This window comes from Pongo abelii, chromosome 14, assembly GCF_028885655.2.
Source record: "Pongo abelii isolate AG06213 chromosome 14, NHGRI_mPonAbe1-v2.0_pri, whole genome shotgun sequence".
Classification (NCBI taxonomy): domain Eukaryota; kingdom Metazoa; phylum Chordata; class Mammalia; order Primates; family Hominidae; genus Pongo; species Pongo abelii.
The window spans coordinates 54,607,338-54,624,090 of NC_071999.2; the positions used below are offsets into that span (position 1 = coordinate 54,607,338).

General features: G+C 46.5%; 1 protein-coding gene across 4 annotated transcripts in view; it reads left to right on the plus strand.

The window, feature by feature from the left end:
- Positions 1–543: 543 nt before the first annotated feature.
- The window catches only part of ARL11 (ADP ribosylation factor like GTPase 11), a 34,633-nt gene continuing 18,423 nt past the window's right edge, over positions 544–16,753 (plus strand). The window contains exons 1-4 of one of the 4 annotated variants that reach the window (XM_063714913.1): positions 544–875; positions 2,706–6,300; positions 11,373–11,452; positions 13,864–14,230. In XM_063714913.1, coding sequence (XP_063570983.1) covers positions 2,724–3,305 — 582 coding nt within the window. In that variant the 5' untranslated portion in view covers positions 544–875; positions 2,706–2,723 and the 3' untranslated portion in view covers positions 3,306–6,300; positions 11,373–11,452; positions 13,864–14,230. The other 3 variants (XR_656457.4, XR_010136775.1, XR_010136774.1) reach the window with 3 other exon arrangements.

Below are 16,753 nucleotides of genomic sequence, written 5' to 3' on the forward strand. Positions count from 1 at the left end.
CCACCACGCCCAGCTAATTTTTGTATTTTTAGTTGAGACGGGGTTTCACCATGTTGGTCAGGCTGGTCTCGAACTCCTGACCTTGTGATCCACCCGCCTCAGCCCCCCAAAGTGTTGGGATTACAGGCCTGAGCCACCACGCCCAGCCACAGGCAGCTTTTAAAAGAACATGTGTGCAGCCTGGCCATCATGGCGAAACCTGTCTTTACGAAAAATACAAAAATTAGCTGGGCATGGTGGCACCTGCCTGTAATCCCACTTGCTTAGGAGGCTGAGGAGGGAGGATCGCTTGAGCCCTGGAGGCGGAGGCTGCTGTCCAGCCTGGGCGACAGAGCAAGACTCTGTCTCAAATAGAAAACAAAACAACAACAACAACAACAACAACAAAACCACGTGTGATTCCAAGCAAATCAGAGAATCTCTAGGCACCAGAAAAACCTTGAGGCATGTGCTGAAAGGAAGAGGTCAGCATTCTCCGCGAGGAGCTCAGAGGATTCTGAGGGAAGAGAGAACGCGGCTGCACTTGGACACAGCTCCAGCTCGTGCTCCCTCCTTCAGGCACCAAGTCTGAGTTGCTAAAAAATGGAGCTGTCACTGGGCCTTGCTCTGCCAGGACCTGCAGAGCCGGGGACCTCTCTGTGGCGAGCCCAACAGGATGACTGCTCTGAGGCGCCCTAGGGCTGAGGGAGGGGCCGTGACACCAGCCCCGCCCCCCAGCCACCTGGGAAAAGGAAGCAGAAAAAGGAGAAGCAGCAACGGCTGCTCTACTTCCTTCCCATCTCGCACTTGGGACATGCCCGGCCAGCAGAAAGCAGCTCCATAGGGGAGGAGAGCCACGGAGAATCTCACAGCTGCAGTCTAATAGTAACACAGAGGTAATTTTAACTTTTTACTTTTCTACCCTTGGGAGTAGGGATGAGCAGAGGCTTACCTCCTTCCAGGGGCAGCTGATATCCCCCAACCCCCATTCCCGGAAGTTGAGATGTCTCTTCTCTGTTCCACCCAGGCATCGCCTAAGTTGGGAACAGGTCTTATGTCTTAAAATTTGGGATTCTTTAAAAACATATGTGGCCGGGCGCAGTGGCTCACGCCTGTAATCTCAGCACTGTGGGAGGCCGGGCGGGTGGATAATTTGAGGTCAGGAGTTCAATACCAGCCAGGCCAAAATGGTGAAACCTTGTCTCTAATATAAATACAAAAAGTAGCTGGGTGGTAATAGTAGCTGTAATGCCAGGTACTCGGGAGGCTGAGGCAGGAGAATCCCTTGAACCTAGGAGGCGGAGGTTGCGGGGAGGCAGAGGTTGTGATGAGCCAAGATTGCACCACTGCACTCCAGTCTGGGTGACAGAGTGAGACCCTGTCTGAAAACAACAACAAAAATGTGTGATGGCACATGCCTATAGTCCCAGCTACTGGGAAGGCTGAGGTGGGAGGATGGCTTGAGCCTGGGAAGTCGAGGCTGCAGTGAACTGTGATCATGCCACTGCAGTCCAGCCTGGGCGACAGCGTGAGACCCTGTCTCAAAAAACAAAAAAAATAGAAAAAACAAAAACAAACAAACAAAAACAAACAAAAAAGCACATGTGGAATGTTGTAGAAGTCATTGACCTTGGTAAGACAGTGGAGGAAACTGCTTTGCTCTGACTCATAAATTTGCCCCCAGTAAACAGTATTTATAAATAGCCCCAGTCAGGCACTGCATGAAGACATTTCAGTCAACGACAGACCATGTTTACAACGGTGGTCCCATAAGATTATAACGGAGCTGAAAAATTCCTATTTTTCAGCTTAGTGTTGTGGCGCAACCACTACCTTTTCTATGTTTAGATATACGAATACTTAGCACTGTGTTACAATAGCCTACAGTACCCATTACAGGAATGCTGTACCGGTGTGTAGTCCAGGAGCAATGGGCCATATAGCGTAGGTGTGGAGTAGACTAGACCATCCACGTTTGTGTGATTACAATCTGATTTTGTAAAATGATGAAATTGCCTAATGAAGCATTTCTCAGAATGTGTCCCCGTCATTAAGTGACACCTCACTGTATTTCCAAGACATAGTACTGGTCCTTGGGAAGCTCTAAAGAGAGGTCACCATGAGCTGAACCATCCTTCTCACTCTGTGCTTGGAACCCAGCTTAGCTTCCATTCCAGCATGTAGGCTTATAGGAGAACAGGTTAGAAGCCACAGACCAGCAAGAATTGAAGACATCGTCCTGTAATTCCTACTGAACCAGGTCTGTCTGACTGGAACTTCATTTTGCCTCTTTGCTTTAACTCCTCAGGAATGTGAGTCAACATTCCATGTCTTCCAGGAGGCCCCTGATCTTCTCTGCCCAGGGACCACTCTTATCTGACCCAGAGACAGGTTAGCTGATGGTGACTCACTCACACACCCTCACTTCCTTCAAAGCCCAGGCTTCTGTTTAAAATCTGACCCTGTGAAGACTTTTCCTATTTTGGAAAAGCTCTTCCATTGTTTACCTGCACAGATTTGTGCTCCATTTTTAATTTCAATTTTTGTAGAGAAGGCAGGTCCTTGCTTTGCTGCCTTGGCTGGTCTGAAACTCCTGGGCTCAAGTGATCCTCCTGCCTTGGCCTCCCACAGTGCTGGGATTACAGGTGTGAGCCACTGCACCAAGATGGATTTGTCTTCCTTCAGAAGACAGTAGCTGATGTGTGTCCCTGGCCTTTCTCCCCTAGGATTCAGCAGTGGCCACCATGGGTTCTGTGAATTCCAGAGGTCACAAGGCGGAAGCCCAGGTGGTGATGATGGGCTTGGACTCTGCGGGCAAGACGACGCTCCTTTACAAGCTGAAGGGCCACCAGCTGGTGGAGACCCTGCCCACTGTTGGTTTCAACGTGGAGCCTCTGAAAGCTCCTGGGCACGTGTCACTGACTCTCTGGGACGTTGGGGGGCAGGCTCCGCTCAGAGCCAGCTGGAAGGACTATCTGGAAGGCGCAGATATCCTTGTGTATGTGCTAGACAGCACAGATGAAGCCCGCTTACCCGAGTCGGCGGCTGAACTCACAGAAGTCCTGAATGACCCCAACATGGCTGGCGTCCCCTTCTTGGTGCTGGCCAACAAGCAGGAGGCACCTGGTGCACTTCCGCTGCTTAAGATCAGAAACAGTCTGAGTCTAGAGAGATTCCAGGACCACTGCTGGGAGCTCCGGGGCTGCAGTGCCCTCACTGGGGAGGGGCTGTCCGAGGCCCTGCAGAGCCTGCGGAGCCTCCTGAAATCTCGCAGCTGCGTGTGTCTGCAGGCGAGAGCACGTGGGGCTGAGCGCGGAGATAGCTAGAGATCTTGATCCAGACAGAGCAGCATATCTTTACTCATACAAACTAGAAGAACCAGCTGATCCTTGAGAAATTTACGCTCAGTCTATCAAACAAGAAATGCTGGCTTGGCCCGGTGGCTCATGCCTGTAATCCCAGCACTTTGGGAGACCACGGTGGGGGAATCCCTCTAGCCCAGGAGTTGGAGAGCAACATCACAAGACCCCATTTCTACTAATAATCAAAAAATTGGCGGGGCATAGTGGCGTGTGCCTGTAGTCCCAGCTACTTGGGAGGCTGAGGCAGGAGAATCGCTTGAGCCGGGGAGGTAGAGGTTGCAGTGAGCCAGGATCGCGCCACTGCACTCCAGTCTGGGCGAGAGAGTGAGACCCTGTCTCAATAATAATAATGATGATACCCTAAGAAAAAAAATCTCACCATACTTCATTTAATAGCTCATTACCAAGTTTGAATGAAGCAATATATCATAATAGAGTAGCCACTGGTTGCATAATAATAGAGACCTAAATTCTCAAATAGGGAAAGAGGTTTTAAAATCAAATTTGAGGCCAGGTGCAGTGGCTTATGCCTGTAATCCCAGCACTTTGGGTGGCTGAGGCGGGCAGATTACTTGAGGCCAGGGGTTCAAGACCAGCCTGGCCAACATGGTGAAACCCCATCTCTACTGAAAATACAAAAATTAGGCATGGCGTTGCATGCCTGCAGTCCCAGCTACTCAGGAGGTTGAGGCAGAAGAATTGCTTGAACCCAGGAAGTGGAGGTTGCCGTGAGCCGAGATTGTGCTGCTGCACTCCAGCCTGGGTGGAAAAGACAGGCTGTGTCTCCAAAAAGAAAAAAAAAAAGTCAAATTCAAATATCATCTGGACATGTCACAATGGATCACAGATCCTTATGAGTGATTTTCCCCAGTGGCCCCTGGGGATGTGCCATTGTCGCTTGGAAGGCAAGCTAGGCAGGGCCCATACAACAGCAGGGGCCTGCAGGTTAGACATTCCCTGCCCTGGGACGCTCACCCCTGGACAAGAGCCTGGAAGTTCACACCATCCAAAATTTATCCTTTTTTTTTTCTGATGCTAATTAGCCTCTCCCGATTTTATGACATCTTGTGTTGATCTTTTTCAAAAACTCATTTTCCTTTTTATTCCTTCTCTTTTCTCCTTCTTGTAGCACATATCTTTCCTTAAAGATCAGATCAATAAAATATTTTATTTATTCACTAATTTAACAACAACAAAAAAAATTCTTCATAAATTAAAAAAAAAAAAAAAGATTAAAGACAAACAAAAAATAATTTTAGAAGGCATTATGGGAAAGTGTATTTTAATTCTTGTGCAAGATACAAATAATGTAAACCATAAAGGAAAATGTAAATAAATTAAATCATACCAAAAAAAATTAAAAAAATAAATAAATAAATAAAATAAAATAAAAACAAAACAAAACAAAACAAAAAAAAAAAAAACTTAGAGCATTTAGTTTGTGGCAAAAGCACTGAGCGTTCGAATATGAGTCGTGTGCTTTAGGTGGGAGTTGTGAATTCTGAAGATACAGATGACAGTGATGAATGCCTTCTGTCTCATGATTGATAGGGAAAAGGAAGGTTGACCATAGCATCCTAGAAGGTTCATCAGGTGATCATTACCTAGCATCCATGAAGCTCCTGAAATTATTTGCAAAATGTTACACTTTGGGTCATTTTTCCGGGGAAGGAGATCCAGAACTTTTTACCAGATTTTCAAAGACATCTGTGACCCCCAAAAGTTAAGAATCACTGATGTGGTTGTTGTATCCCTCATCCAACCCCAGAACATTTTCTATTAGTAATCTGAGTTTTTTAATGGCAAGTGGCTTATATTTAGCACCTGTTCTCATGTTAAACAGCTCTGAATGTTAGATATTCTTTCTTATCCTGGACTGGTTCTCTCTCTCTCTGGAGTAATGCAGTATAAATTGGCCATCAGTACCCTTCTAAAATCTGAGATCTGCCAGGTCCCTCTTCTAACACCAGGTTAGGCATGCTTGGTTATTTCCAGTACTTGTCAATCGACATGTTTCAAGACGCTGTGTTAGACACTAGGGATGCAAAGATGAATGAGATAAGGCCTCAGGCCTCATGGAAGGTGAGACAGTAAAGACATTACTCCCCTAAAAATGTGAGGAGAGAGACTCAGTTCAGCAACTGTTTATTGAGCACTTACTAGGACCAAGCTCTGTGGTCTTGGTGTTTTACATAGACTGTCTCTAATTCTCACAACTCTGCAAAATATATATATTCCCATTTTATAAAACTACAAACTGAGGCTCAGAGAGGTTGTGACCTCTGTTGCTTGAGGCACAGAGTTATAAAGTAACATATCTGGAATTTGAAGTCAGATCTGTTTAGCGCTAATGCTTCATTTTTCTACAACATCATGCTACTAGAAGGTTTAAGCTAGGTAGGCTTTCAGCCAGCAGACATGATGGGGAGAGCCTTCTAATAAGAGGGAAGAGACTGTTTGGAAGCATGAAGGGAGGTGTAAGAAAGATAAGTAAGTGAGTGAGTGTACCTGCAACAGAGGCTTGGAATGAGGGGTGGGTGAGGGTGACATCACAATAGAAAACAAAACTGGAATGGGAGTTTAGGTCCAATTTGGGCAAGGTTGTTTGAATTTCAATAATCAGGGGTTTGGGTCAAGGAAGAAAAATCATGGGACTTGCCATTTAGGAGGATAATTTTGCGGCAGTGTGGGGGTGAAATAAAGAGAAAAGGGAACCCTGGAGCTGGGAAGGCAGGAAACCAGCTAGATGACCATCACACAGCAAAGGAGGGAGCTGAAGAGAGATGAGAAGACTGAGAGCTATTATTAAGAAAAACAGTTGAGAGAGGAAGAATTTGAAGAGGGCTCAAGATTTTGAGTCCACGTGACAGAAGGACTGGAATGCCATGAACTTGAGAAGGTGAGCGCTGAAGAACCAGGATGGGACAGGGCTGGAACAGCTGGGTTCAGCTTTTGAACGGTGGGTACATGTTTGGTTATAGCTGCTTTCAGATTGTTCCATTATCTGCACTCCCAACTACCCTGCCGGATGTATTTGTTGGCTCTCACTCATGGAGGCTCATTTCCTCACATGATTTGTCACTTTTGATTGTGAGCTCATCTTCAGTAGGAGTTGTTTTTCCTGTGTGACTCCCATGTGCCCTGGTCTGTAACAACATTTCTACAGAGTGGTATCTACTAGGATCCTGGGGATTTCAATTATTTTAGACCAAATATTATGTCAGTTTCTCTGCCTGGGGCTCCTGGACCTCAGAGGTAGTATATATATGAACTGTGCACCCATTCAATGCACAGGCCCTAGGGATTCCATATGTGACAAGTGACTTTTTTTCCTTGCCTTTATGTTGTAAGACAGACAACCTGTCTCTTCAGACTTTCCTGAGCTGGTGGGCAGCATTTTTTTTAACCCTCTTTTAAGGAGGGATCATCTCTCTGATGCTCTTCTTTTTTGCTGAGCTCAGATTAACATTTTCTACCTGGGTGCGGTGGCTCATGCCTGTAATCCCAGCACTTTGGGAGGCCGAGGCGGGCGGATCACGAGGTCAGGAGATCGAGACCAGCCTGACCAGCATAGTGAAACCCTGTCTCTACTAAAAATGCAAAAAAATTAGCTGGGCGTGGTGGTGGGCACCTGTAATCTCAGCTACTCTGGAGGCTGAAGCAGGAGAATTGCTTGAACCTGGGAGGCGGAGGTTGCAGTGAGCCGAGATTGCACCACTGCACTCCAGCCTGGGCAACAGTTTGAGACTCCGTCTCAAAACAAACAAACAAACTAATGCAAAAACCATTTTCTCTCCTCCAAGCAAGCCTAAGGCCACATGTCCTATTCTCACACAGGTGTTTTAATTTCAGCCCAGTCTCTAGAGACTAAATTTGGCTCCTCTACAATCTCCATGGGCTCTAGGTTTCCAGCTTATACTTACTGCTTTGGCTGTGGTTTCTCTCTTCCATTTCTACCACATGAGGATTTCCTTTTATTTTGTTTAAAGACAGCACACATTTAAAAAATTTTTTTTTTTTGTTATCGTTTACCCAACATTTCTATGATTTTTTTCATGGGAAGGCCATCTGCCATAATGCTAGATGTCCTGAACTTGTTTTGATATGTGACCCTGAACCTTCCCGAGGTGCTGGCAGAACGGTGACATGATTAGATCTGTTCTTAGGAAGGTATCGTGGGCAGCAGCATTTGGGTAGAGGTAGCATCCTGAAGGCAAGGAGACAGGTTAGAGAAAGACCAGAGGTGTCTTTTGACCCAGATAGACACTACTGACACATTGGTCTGCGCAAACAGTTCACCACAGCTGCCCTTTCATGCCATAGGCTCAATTTTTCCTGTTCTCTTGACAATCCCTCTGGTTCGGCCAGAACAGTAGCCTCCTCTCTGACACCAAGACGGACCATGCTCTTCCGGAGCTCCAAATGTGTGCTCCTTGATGGAACAGACACAGTGGACAAGAGGACCCTCAGGTGGCTTTGAGTATTTGCCTCAAACCCATCATCGCTGAAGGCAGATGTGCTTGATCTTAACAGAGCCCAGGAAGTCTCCCCTAAGATACAATTTTGGAAAAAGGCCAATGAAAGCAAAAAGTCATAACTGTCTTGGTTCTTTGCATTTTGAACAAAGAATTGGACAAAAAGCACAAACAAAGCAACAAAAGAAAAGCACAGATTTACTGAAACAAAAGTACGCTACACAGAGTGGGAGTGGGCTCGAGCAAGCAGCTCAAGAGCTTTGGTTACAGAATTTTCTGGGGTTTAAATACCCTCTAGAGGTTTTCCATTGGTTACTTGGTTTACATCCTATGTAAATGAAGTAGTGGTCCATGATCAGTCTGATTGATTGCAGAAAGCAACTAATCAGAGGCTGAAGTGAAGATACAAAGTTACACCCTACTCAAATGTCTGATTGATTGCAGAAAGTGACCAATCAGAGGCTGAAGTTACAAAGTTATACTCCTCTGCAAATGAAAACTTGGCATGTGACCAGTCTGACTGGTTGCAGGAGGGGACCAATCAGAGGTACTTTCAGTTTTCATCAGCAATGCAGAGGAAGTTGAGGGGTTGCAAAGGGAGTTGCCTCTGATCCTTTTGTTATTTGGGTGTGGAGAGGTGGGCTTTTCTTTTTGATTCAGTTCTAGGAAGTCGGCGTGAATCAGCCTTAGGTTCCCTGCCTCCAGACCCTACTCTCCTGCCTCAATAGCCATGCCCGGTTAGTGTTAACTGTAACTCCCTGCTGGTCTGCCTCCTGCTAGGAGGGACTGAACATCAAATCACTCGCATCGAATTACTCAGCAGGTGAGTTCTGGGGATGATAACCACACAATTCTCTCTGCACGAAAGATGGGTTTGAGAGCCTCAGAGTCTGGGGGAAGCTCTGCCAGCCATCCACTTACTGGTTTACTGTTTGCCTGAAGTAAGCATGGGAATCCCACAGGGTACAACGTCCTGCATACCCTTCTGGGATTTCCGATGCCCTCTTTGAATGTGCTCTGGCCCATCAAGCTCCCATGCCAGGTGCAGTGCAGTAGTGACCATAGCAGTGGCAACAGTTCTACAGGGTCACAGAACTTTAGGGAAGCCTCCTAACACCCCTGCTCTTCGTTAGGCTGCAGCTGCTTTCCTGTCCATGATTTAAGCATCCTTAGATCCCAGCTGTCCAGGAAGCTCTCCTCACACACCTCAGCCTAAGTCCAGCCTCCCACTGAGCTCCCATGGCATGACTGTCCAGGCCCCAGCGCCCTTGTGCCCTAACCGGGGCTGTTCCATGTTGATATGTGGTCTCCTCAGGCATGGTGTACACTCCTAGAGAGAAGGGGCCAAGTCTTCCATCCTTCTGACCCTCTTCATAGCCTGGAACAAAATTAGATATTGAGAGTTGTTCCTTAAGTACCTGAGTGAATAATGAATAATTGATTAAAGCCAGAGAATTGGGTATCACAGTAAGGAGTCCCTGGGTCCTCCGAACTGTCCAGAATAAAATTCCAAAATGAGAACACCAAGAGGTTCCCTGGCTTGAGAGCCAAAATGGCGGCACAGACCTATATCTCAGGCACACCTTGTGGTAAAAACAGGAAGCCAGACACGCTCTTTCTAGACACACATCACACCCAGAATGACTTGGTTTTTAGTCTATGGAGGAAAAGGGGTGGAAAGTGGAGACCTGGAACCAGATAAGAAGTCAACGGGAGCAGTAAGTTCAGTGTGTGCCTCCTGTCCCAGCACCTGGGTCAACATGGGCAAGACCTGATGGGGTGGTGGAGATGCTGACCTTTGCTGCTGCCTCTTGGGCCTGTAAGAGCAAATATAATTAAAAAAAAATTTTTTTTTTTAATTTTTAATTTTTTTTTTGAGACAGAGTCTCTCTCTGTCACTCAGGCTGGAGTGCAGTGGTGTGATCTCGGCTCACTGCAGCGTTCACCTCCTGGGCTCAAACGATCCTCCCACTTCAGCCTCCTGAGTAACTGAGACTACGTGACGTAGCCACCCCACTCGGCTCATTTTAAATTTTTTGTAGAGATAGGGTTTTGCCATGTTGCCCAGGCTGGTCTCAGACTCTTGGCCTCAACTAATCTGCCTGCCCTGGCCTCCCAAAGTGTGGGGATAACAGGCATGAGCCACTGCACCTAGTCTGCAAATACACATTGAAAGAAGAGGCCTGTTTGATAGATCAGTAGGGTGACTATAATTAATATTAATCTAATATGCATTTCAAAAAAGCTAGAAGAGAATAATTTGAATGTTCCTAGCATAAACAAAGGATAAGTGGGCCGGGCGCGGTGGCTCACGCCTGTAATCCCAGCACTTTGGGAGGCTGAGGCAGGTGGATCACGAGGTCAGGAGATCGAGACCATCCTGGCTAACACCGTGAAACCCCGTCTCTATTAAAAATACAAAAAATTAGCCGGGCGTAGTAGCGGGCCCTTGTAGTCCGAGCTACTCAGGAGACTGAGGCAGGAGAATGGCGTGAACCCGGGAGGCAGAGCTTGCAGTGAGCCTAGATCGCGCCACTGCACTCCAGCCTGGGCGACAGAGCGAGACTCCGTCTCAAAAAAAAAGAAAGGATAAGTGTTTAAGGTGATGGATATTCCAGTTGCCCTGATTTGATTATATTAATGTTACCAAATTATTACATATACTTCAAAAATATGTACATCTATTATGTATCAACTAAAAAAATAAGAGTTTTAATTCTCCTTGTGGAAAATAAGGGAAGAGACTTCACCTCCCTCCCTTTTCTTAGAGATTTTACTTTAGGAAACTTCAAATTTTAAGTTCTTTCCTCTGTCTCTTTGAGATGTATGTAAATCTTTTAAAAAGCTAAATAAGGACCAGATGAGGGGGCTCACGCTTGTTATCCCCAGCGCTTTTGGAGGCTGAGGTAGGAGGACTGTTTGAGGCCACAAGTTCAAAGTTACAGTGAGCCATGATTGAGTCACTGCACTCCAGCTGGGCAGCAACAGGGGCCCTGTGCTTTAAAATAATAATAAATAATAAATTTAAGAAGCTAAATAAGCCTCTTGGCAGCTTTAGGACTTAGAAATATCTTTTTCGAGGACTAAGGAGCCAACCTTTTGAAATGTAATCATCAAGAGTTTCAATGGGAGGGTAGGAGCCTGACCTGGCAGGTGCCTCGCTCTAAGTTGCAAAACTACCTCCTGTCCTAAAGCTATGAGAAGTTTGTTTTTCCTTTGGATAAAGCCAATCAGCTAACATAGATGGTGACATCAATTACCAGGTGAATCTGTGGTGAACTCTGTGCAACAAATGGGGCTGTCAAGTCCTCTTACTTGAGGAATGACTAGCTATTGTCTATGTGGAGAACCTGTCTGGAATAGGTCACCTCTGCGTGACTCTATAAAAGGGTGAGGTCTCCTTCTGTCTTTGTAGTCTCTTAGGGGATTGTGTGGGATATGCATTATATTTTAGTCGAATGCTTATTCACTAATGAAAGTTTTCTTTCTCCACTCCCTTTGTGGAGAGATTTCCTGGGTTGGCAGAGGTTTACTTTTAATAATATTTTCTCCACAGGCCCATCGTCGCCTAACTCTGTGAGCTTTCAGCCACACCCCGGATCAGTCAGATCAACTGCTCAACTCGAAGGCATCCTGGTGAGCAAGGGAAAACTCAAGGTGGTTTTTGGAGGGCGCTTAGTTAGGAAATGATGAACACAGTTCAACATGACTTGTGGCCCTCCCCATGGGCAAGAGTATGAACACCTGTGACTGTTCCTGAACTCACTAAGGAAAGCCTTTTACAGTGTGTGAAGGGTGACCCCGAGTTTCCTTCCCACATGGCTCATAAGAGCAGCAGCTCAGGAAAAACAAAACAATTATTTATTATAGAGACGGGTTCCCACTCTGTCACCCAGGCTGGAGTGCAGTGCCACAATCATGGCTCACTGCAACCTCAACTTCGTGGGCACCATTGATCTTCCCATGTCAGCCTTCTGACTGGCTGGAACTACAGGCACATCCCCCATGTCTGGCTATTTTTAAAAAATTTTTATTAGAAGGCCGGGCATGGTGGCTCATGCATGTAATCCCAGCACTTTGGGAGGCCAAGGCAGGCGGATCACTGGGCCTGGTGGCTCACGCATGTAATCCCAGCACTTTGGGAGGCCAAGGTGAGAAGATCACCTGAGGTCAGGAGTTTGAGACCAGCCTGACCAACATGGAGACACCTCGTCTCTACCAAAAAAAAAATTAGCTGGGCATGGTGGTGCATGCCTGTAATCCTAGCTACTCGGGAGGCTGAGCTAAGAGAATATTTTGAACCTGGGAGGTGGAGGTTGTGGTGAGCCAAGACAGTGTCATTGCACTCTAGCCTGGGCAACAAGAACAGAACTCCATCTTAGAAAAAAAATTTTTTTTTATTAGAGACAAGTTCTTGCTTTGTTGCCCAGACTGCTTTTGAACTCCTGGGCTCAAGTGATCCTCCTGCCTTGGCCTCCCAAAGTGCTGGGATTACAGGGGTAAGCCACCATGCCTGGCCACAAAACAATTTTAGAAAAGAAAAAAGCCTTTTATTTTCACTTCATTGTCTTGATTTCCACTCCTCTGAGACATTCACCCCCAGGAAACTTGGCTATGTAGCTATAGATGATAAGTATTTTTAAATTCTCCTTGAGAAATGGCATTATTCTGCCTTAGATCTCGAGCTAGAACCTGACAATGAGTCCTCCTGCTTGCCCCTGATCTGGGGCACATTGATATTTTTGCAGGTTCCTTCAAGCATGAAATTGCAAACCTAAACAAACTGGTTCTCATAAAAGCACTTCCAATCCTTCAAATAAAAGGAGGCAGCCTAATTATAAATAATCTCTGGATTAGAAACATCACACCACATCTCTTGCAATTTTTATTTTACCTCGTCTTTGAATTCCGTGAACTTCAGTTTCATGTGGTGTTAAGTGCTTAACTTGGAGAGAAAATATAAAGGATATAAAGAAATGTATATAAAGATTTCTCAGAGTTATAAAAATACTTCTGTGAGAGAATTGCTACAAAAAGGGCGATGCAAGACCACCCTTTGTCCAAACTGGCATTGTCTAAATGCAGTTGAGTGTCTTGCCTTAGAGTCTGGGCTTAAAGTCAGTCAGAACTGAGTAGAACAGCAGCCCTACCCCTCACCAATAGGGTACCCTTGGGCCAATTATTTAACCCTTCTAAGCCATAACTACCTCATCCGCAGAATGGAAATGATGATAGGAATTTCCTGACAAGGTTCTTGTGAGAATTAAGTGAGATACTGTGTTCATCTAGTCAACTTGTATTTCTTTATTTTTAATTGTATTATATATTTTTAGAGATGGGGGTCTTGCTCTGTTGTCCTGGTTGGAGTGCAGTGGTGTGATCACAGTTCACTGCATTCTCAAACTCTTGGGCTCAAGGGATCCTCTGGCCTCAGCCTCCTGAGTAGCTGGGACAACAGGTATGGGCCACCATGCCTGGCTAATTAGGATTTAAAAAAAATAGAAATGGGGGTCTCACCATCTTGCCCAGGTTGGTCTCCACCTCCTGGGCTCAAGTGATCCTCCTGCATCGACCTCCCAAACTGCTAGGATTACAGGCATGAGTCACTGTGCCAGGCCTTGACTCGTGTTTCTTGAGCACCTACTATGTGCAAATCACTGAGCTATGTTTAAGAGATACACAGATGAAGGAGATATAAACCCAGTCCCTGCCCTTAACTTATAGCCTAGCTTTCAATAAGGGAGAGCTATTAATATTAAGTCCCACTGATGGATGTTAAAATGTAAATGAAGCACAGAGTTCTTAGGGCCTAGGCTCTTCTTGATGTTCCCTTCCACCATCCTTGGAACTCTCCAGAACGAGACTTGTTTTGGGGGAAGGAAGGTCCCTTGGCTGATGGAAAGTGTGGGGGTGGGGGCCAAAGGAAGTACAGGGCCTAAGACTGTTGTTCTTAAGCATTCTGGAGGCTGCTGGACATTTAGCTCCCAGCCTCCTCTCTACCACAATGAACACTTCTATCCCAGGACTTCTCCTCTCCCCCTCCTTAGACCAAAGCTCTTGCAGTCTGAGTATTGGAAAGCCCAGCATGAGCCTCTCCACGCATTTCGAATGCACCCTCCTCCAGCAAAGGTTGGTAAGTTGAAAAGACGGAAGGATTTCAGAAGACTGGAAATTGAATCCCACACTCAGCTCCTCTTTGAAACTCTACAATGAGTGCTTCATTCCTTGGATTTCAGCTTTTCAGAGAAAACATCCCTAGAAGAAGGACATCAGGGATAGTCATTTACCTTTCAATGAGAATGAATTATCCAGCCCTTGTCGGGACAGCGTTTGTGAGGCAGCAAAGCTCAATGTTGAGAAGAGCCTGAAAGAATGATGGACTGACGCTGCCAAAAAGAGAAAGAGCAGGACCTTCACAGCTTTGCCTAAGGCCATTATGAATTTGGACCAAATAGGTGTTATCATCTACACAGGCAGGACCTCCTGGGTAGGGGGCCGCCACCTTTTCCAGGCACTTGGAAGGGTGGCCTCCAGCTGTGGAGCCACAGAACTAAATATTATAGCTGGCCCAGGAACACCCCTTTAGGCTAGGGAAGGAATATAATCCGGCTTCTTCTTCCTCTGACCCTGAGATTTCGGCCAAGTCTCCATTAGCGATTGGCCTCCTAGGGTGTCAAACAGGGTGGACAAGTTTGGAGAATGGATCTGGGGTGGGGTGGGGAATGGCAAATGGAAAAAAAGCAGCACCAACTCTTTATTGTCATTCAGAGAATGCTGAGGTCCGAGGCACAACCAGCCAGAAGGTTGCTTCAGCCTTTCACTGGAAAAGCCACGTTTTCCTCAGTTGTATCCTGCACTTCGAGTGAGGCTCCTCCAAATGCAGGACAGTATCATGACCCAGGCCGAGAAAGTATGACTGCAAAATTCCATGGGCCTAACCCTAGTGGGGGAGGGAATCCATTCTTTTAAACCAGGGTTTAAAACTCTTCAAGCAAGTCATCTGCAAAGGTACCCCTTCTACCGTTTTAAAGATAGGATTATGTTTCCTAGGACAACTGGATGAGCCCTAGGAACCAAGAACCCTGTGCAGTTGGGGCAGAAGCCTGAGGGTTGTTTTGTTCCCCCACAGCTGTAGGCCACAAGGTTCTTACACAAGCTTTGGGGTGGCCCCACCCCATGCCATTCCTTCCCCTCAGTCAGTGATGACTCAAGAGGTTTTGGGAAGGAGCTCAGGGAACACTCAAGCAGCAGGCTCAGCTTAGGGCACTTCTGATGCATTTTCTAGATAACATTAGGAGCTGGTTCCAGACAGGACTCAGAAGTATGGACATTCACTCCCCAGGCTTGGTCTTCAGTGCCCTGTGAGTTCAGAAATACACTATCTAAAGGAGATCTTTAGGAAGGAGAAGGAGAAGAGAGGAGAGGAGGGAAGGAGGGAAGGCAGGAAGGCAGGAAGGAAGGAAGGGAGGGAGGGAAAGAGAAAGAAAGAGGGAAGGAGTGAGAAAGGAAGGAAGGAGAGAGAAGAAAGAAGGAAAGAGAGAAAAGGAAAGAAAAAGAGAAAGAAAGAGAGAAAGGAAGGAAGGAAGGGAGGAAAGAAGGAAGGAAGGGAGGGAGGGAGGGAGCTGGCCGGATGCGGTGGCTCATGTCTGCAATCCCAGCACTTTGGGAGGCCGAGGCAGGTGGATCACCTGCAGTCAGGAGTTTGAGACCAGCCTGGTCTACATGGTGAAACCCTGTGTCTAATAAAAAAATAAAATTAGCTGGGCATGGTGGCAGATGCCTGTAATCCCACCTACTCGGGAAGCTGAGGCAGGAGAATGGCCTGAACCCAGGAGGCGGAGGTTGTGGTGAGCCAAGATCGCGCCACTGCACTCCATCTTGGGCGACAGGGCGAGACTCCATCTCAAAAAAAAAAAAAGAAAGAAAGAAAGAAGAGAGAAAGAAGAAAAAGAAGAAAGAAAGAAAAGAAAGGAAGAAAAAGAGAGTCATTGAGACTTGTGGCTTAATGTTGTGAATGTATATGTATGTTTAACTGTATATATAACTGTATGTGTATGTATGTCTCACCAGAGAGAGAGAGTAAAGGGATTAAAAAAAAAAAAAAAAAAAAAAAAAAAGCCAAAACCTACAAAGGCGAAGCAGAAGAAAGAGTACCAGACTGGAGACAGCAATACAATTATAGAAAATGGGAAGTGACCACACAGACCAGAGAAATCAGAAACCTACATCTGCTGGGGGTTGGTGTGTGTGTGTGTGTGTAGCCTCAAGGATTTACTCTGTGCCAGCTACTGGTCTAAGGGTTGAAGGTATATTAACTTTCACGATCCCCCAAAAATGCTAGCAGGATTTGTAGCCTAATATTGGAGATTAGGCACAGAAAGGTTTAATTTGCCCCAGGTTACACAGCAGAATCTGAACCTCTCCGAGGTTCAGCTCTAGAGACCACGCTTGACACAGCCTCATGGTCATGAGCAAGCCCTTAGGCACCAAACCCCAGGAGACCTCAGGCTGGCAGATCAGGAGCACCAAAGTGGGCCTGGAAACAGGACTGGGGGAAAGTCTGGAGGAAAAGAGACCCTCGGAATCCTTCCCCATTTTACTTAGGCAGGCAGCCGCCCTCTGCTCCTGGGCAGAAGGCTGTGGGTTTCTTTAGGAGGCTTCCCCCAGTTGAGGATTGGGTGAGACACCTATTAAAACAAGAGAATTTAGGCCGGATGTGGTGGCTCATGCCTGTAATCCCAGCACTTTGGGAGGCTGAGGCGGGAGAATCATTTGAGCCCAGGAGTTTGTGACCAGTCTGGCAACATAGTGAGACCCCGTCTCTACGAAAAAAATAAACAAAATTAGCTGAGTGTGGTGGCGGGCACCTGTGGTCCCAGCTACTTGGGGCTGGGGCTTAGGTAGGGAGGATCACTTGAGCCCGAGAGGTTGAGGCTG